The 5,123-nt window shown below is 35.1% G+C and overlaps 1 protein-coding gene across 1 annotated transcript; it reads left to right on the forward strand.

Annotated features, from left to right (window-relative positions):
• Positions 1 to 340: 340 nt before the first annotated feature.
• LOC127836168 (complement C1q tumor necrosis factor-related protein 7-like) lies at positions 341 to 1,881 on the forward strand. Its single transcript, XM_052362648.1, has 2 exons — positions 341 to 796; positions 1,334 to 1,881. The coding sequence occupies exons 1-2, from the start codon at positions 445 to 447 to the stop codon at positions 1,741 to 1,743; spliced, it is 762 nt and encodes a 253-aa protein (XP_052218608.1). The 5' UTR covers positions 341 to 444; the 3' UTR covers positions 1,744 to 1,881.
• The last annotated feature ends 3,242 nt before the right edge of the window (positions 1,882 to 5,123 follow it).

The following is a 5,123-nucleotide window of genomic DNA, read 5'->3' on the forward strand; positions in this document are numbered from 1 at the left end:
TGGTGAACTATATAAAACATTGTGTTTTGCATTAAAGATTATAATACATTAGATTGCAATTGATACACTGTGTGATTAATATATTATATATAATTTACACGCATGATATGTGTATACACAGTTGGTCCCTTGCATTAAATAAAAGCCGATCAAATGGGAAAAAAAGTCTGTGTTCTGGTGATTTCTTAGGAGTTACATTATTAAAAAAACAATGCATTCGTTAGTATAATATTGATACTGATAGCGATAAAACGTTGATTTCAACAACATGAATACTGCAACGAAATAATCGTATTTCAGTGGCCTTGTGGTCCTTTCGACATATAAATCCAGGCGATTGTTTTTATGCACTATTCTCGTGTTGCACATGGTATCAACGCAATCGCGTTCAAAGAAACACAATTCGGAAATCTGAAGTCTGCTTTAGCTTAATTGAATAAAGAAATGAAAGCTGTGCTGTATGTATTGAATCTCGCCGTGATAGCATTGGCAGCTGAGCCCGCATGTCCTGTGTGCTCGAAATATCATTATGAAGAAATGTTGTTGGAGCGAGTTCTCCGCACTGAGATGGCCCTGGAACAAACGCTTAGAGACATCAAAGAAACTAATACAAAGGTTGTGGACGCATTGAAGAAGCTTGACAATGAAAACGCTCAAGTCAACATTGCTATTGAAGCAATGGAACGGAAGCAGATTGTACTTGAAGAAACATTGGATAATTCCATCAATATAGCGCTGACCAACGTGTCTGAATCTCTGATTAAAGAAATGGAAGGCAGAGCTAACCGTATTAAAGGTAACATTGACTTGCATGCGTGTAACATGTTAAATCATCATACGTAAGTAAAAAACTGTCACATTGCACTATATTGTGTTAGACCATGTACTTTCAACTTAAAAGTGTTCTGAAATGCTTCTCAAGCGTTTGTTGCTTTATTATTGATTGTTAATGTATAATATAAGGGTTTTTCGTATGCTGTAAATCCCGGTTAACATTTTGTTCTGCAGCATACATCAAATATTGCAATATTGTTTCAGAAATTTGCCATGAATGATATTTGTTTAACATTTCATTATAAAAATATTAAACTGAATGTTAATAATTTGAAATCAAATACAAATTTTCTTTAAAGTTATAAATTACCAATACGATGTATTGTTAAACTGAAAATTAGAAATTAATTTAATCATAACAATAAAGCTTAATAATATCCATTGTGTTATTGGGAAAATAAAACTTATGAACACGAAACTATAAAAATTAAGTGCTTTCAAACTGTTATGAAACGATTCTTTTAAAATAAAAATGCCGCTTATAAGTGTTTTGTTTCAGGAGAGCTGCAGACTCCAACAATACAGTTTCGTGCCGAGCTCGCCTCCTCTATAACGGTAAACACCGGTGACGATGTAGTGTTTGCACGGGTGGAGATCAACGAAGGTCAAGGCTATGACAAAGCAACAGGAAAGTTTACTGCCACTATTGCCGGTTTATACAACTTTGCGGTACACCATTGCACCCAGAAAAACCTATATGTTCATCCGGCGATTGTATACAATGGCAAGTCTCTGAAGGCGTCATTTAACTTCGCGGCTAATGGCTATGACCAGTGCTCGTCGCTGCAGGCCTTTGTCTTGATGTCCATTGGTGACAAAGTCTGGGTACGAGCTTACTGGACAAGTTACTTTATTCAGATTGACGGTGAACGTGATAATACATTTTCTGGAGTACTGATTCATGTTTGATATCCGAATGATTGGTGTTTTTAAAATATCATATAGTTTGTTGTATAAACGATTGATTAGTTTGTATTATTGTTGCAAACAAAGTTTTTGTTTATTCATGCTAGTATATTACAGAAATTAAATGCAAATTAATTGAAACTGTTTGAAATCTATATTTGTATTTGTTTCCAATTGCATTTTTTCACACGACATATGGTTTTCCAAAATAACAAAATACATTTTTTAGTCGTTAATGGTCATTCAATTTAGTAAACATTATTGTAAACAAAACTATTTTCAAACCCGCGACTGATTATCTTGTTTTGAAAAGTAAAAACGTGATATTTTATTTCAAATACAACGCCTTGAAAGTACGAACATAAACCGTCGAGTTATAAACAGAAATATTTGATAACATATATTTAATAAAATTAATGCAATACTCGATTTATGAGCTGCCAACAAATCACACACGCTGGTTGATGCAATTATCACAATCCATTCATTTTAATCGCGTGTAATTACTTTATTTGTGTTTGGTGTGGTTTTGTTTGCATGTTTTTCTAAGTATTGAATATTAATTTAAGTAATTTAAAAACGATATTAATACTGTACATTAAAACAATGTCGGGAGTCATCATTACACTTTTTAATTGTGATTTAAAGTTAGTTATGCAAAGTTAAAAGCAATTGGCTAGCAACTGAATACATATGGCGAGCAAGTTGTGAAAGCAATAACCTTTTAAAGTTGTACGCAGTAGCAATTTATTTCCAGTACGTGTATATTTCATAATGTCTATTTATAAAACTGTCGTGTGTCAGGTTCCATGCATGAAAAGCATGCGTGTTGCAACAGACAATGTGCTTTAACTAAATATAGACGTGCAACTCAGTACATGTTACGCTGGCAGAGTGGTGACATTCACTCCTCTTTTTTTAACTTACACTTGCTAACACGTGGCCACGAGTGAGCTATGTAGTGGCCTCGAGTTACTAACTCAAGGCCACGAGATAGACAAAATAGGAGTGCACATCTAAATAAAGAGGAGTGCAATTTAAAAAAGAGCGGTGCAGTAAATAAAGGAGGGGTGCATTAAACAAAAGAGGAGAGTATTTAGCTATCTCGAATTAAACGAGTTACTCAGCCAATCAAATTTTGCGTAACATGTGTTATATATATATATATAGCTGGCCAAAGCGGGCTTTTATTTTGGTGATTACTTCATTTTGTATACAGATCACCATGGGCGACCATATGGAACAATTTGATTGACTGCCTAACTCGTGGCCACGAGTAAGCCAAGTCGTTCCCTCGAGATAGCTAATTATATCCTCTTTTGTATGATGCACCCTTCCTTTATTTACTTTTTTAAATTGCTCTCCTCTTTTATTTAGTTTTACACTCCTCTTGTTTCTATCTCGTGGAATAGACTTACTAACTCGTGGCCAAGAGTTAGTAAGTCGAGGCCACAAGTGGATTTCACCTCTATGCCACCGTAACATGTAGTTTTTTATGACGATATTCGGAATGAATGCATACGAAGCGAAAGTATTGACCCATTGAAACAAGAGAAAACTTACTAAAATATACGAATTATACGGTGAAGTGCATATGACGTTATTTTTTAAATATTGGTGACGGGGTGGATGGTTAAGGAATCATCCGTTATTGTCAATTCATGAACATTAATAAACATAAAATGGAAATAAATTAAATCACGCATTTAATTGCAGGCGAAATATTTTTTATATTTTTTTCCATTTGAATTTAATGGAATTTAATTGAATTTAACGTTGATGTCAATACATTTATTACTACAAATATGTTGTGGTTAATTCTTTGTTTGACTACTACATAGCGACATGAACACTTATGTATAGTGAACGTGACCTTCTAATATGGAACCGTATTAAGGTAAAAATTTCATCATTCTTTATGACTGTGTCATGATTCTTGGTGATTCTTTCAATGTGTATGTAGACACATATTTATGCTTGATCAAACTTACATCGTGTCTTTTTACATTCGGCTTAATGGTATCATCGTGGAATTCATGTGATGCAATTCGTGTGCGTACAATACATGCTGGGTATTTGCATGTTTGTTTGAGCAGAGAGACTTATGCAATATACATCTCGCCAACTGTCAATCATATTCTTATTTAAATATCGATCAACCAATCAGCGATCGATAAATCTGGCGCGCCGGTTGCTAACGAACTGTCCGCCATTTTCTAGACAAGCCGAATATCGAGTTATCATTTTTTTAAACGAGATTCGTTGACTTTGTTTAAGAAATAATTCGTGTACGTTATAGTTTGTTGTCGAATAACCCACGGCCGGAAATTTAGATGCGTAGGGATTAAATCACGAGTGCGAAGCACGAGTGATTTGAAACCACGCATCTAAATTTCAGGCCGTGGGTTATTCGATAACAAACTATAATGTACACGAATTATTTCGATTCTAACACGATTTTTACTAAAGATTTATAGAATGTATCTTATTTTTCTTGCATACTATTTTATGTGAAGCTCCGCCCATAAAAATAGCTTTCGGCTGTTCTGTCGAGCAGATCTCCGCCCTCAATAACAGCAAAACTGGATGGAAAAAGAACATTTCATTTCTCACGTTTGGTTAAATAAAAACAACAACAACTTGCGTAAACTAACATGTTTTAATTGTACACTTTGAATTAACGCAAGAGTTTTTCATCTACAAGATAACAACACTGTATATGTGACAATAAATTGGAATAAACTGACGATACTGTACAGAACTAATTACAAAAAGTGTCAATTCAACGTCTCATCTTCATCCGTTATTTGCGTTTTGCAGTTTGTAAACAGGAAGTGTTTTTCATCTTTGGATTTATTTATGGATGTTTATATTTAGTGTGCTGGAATTAATGGGACCTGAGAAGATGGACCACTGCTTGGATTGAGAAAAAGTGTTCAGCAGGTTGAGATTAGATGCAGTTGATGATGTTAATTGGTCAGATTCAGTCCAGGCATGGCTGTTACTGTCAGAAGATGCACTGCAAGTGGAAATTTCCAGTGGTGAAGAGAGAGCTGGCTCACTAGATGCTCCATTATAAGCGAGGGCGTTGCTGATGGTTCGTTTCTCCTTATCCTGGGGTTTGACATATGATGTCAGGCTTTGGACATTTATGTGTCCTGTCACTGACATGATGGCTGCATTTGAGAAACCCTGGTCATGAAGATGTGTCGAGACAAACGCTCGGATGCAATGGTTAGTGTACCTTTTGCTCAGGTTGGCTTTAACAGATAGATTTGGCATGAAACTGTTTATTGTGTTTATACCGAGAGGCGCTTTTTTAAACCAAAACTCCTGTATGTCTCCTAAGAACACTCTAGCTGGCCTCTGAAAGAGCCTATCAC

The sequence above is a fragment of the Dreissena polymorpha genome, chromosome 6 (assembly GCF_020536995.1).
Source record: "Dreissena polymorpha isolate Duluth1 chromosome 6, UMN_Dpol_1.0, whole genome shotgun sequence".
Classification (NCBI taxonomy): domain Eukaryota; kingdom Metazoa; phylum Mollusca; class Bivalvia; order Myida; family Dreissenidae; genus Dreissena; species Dreissena polymorpha.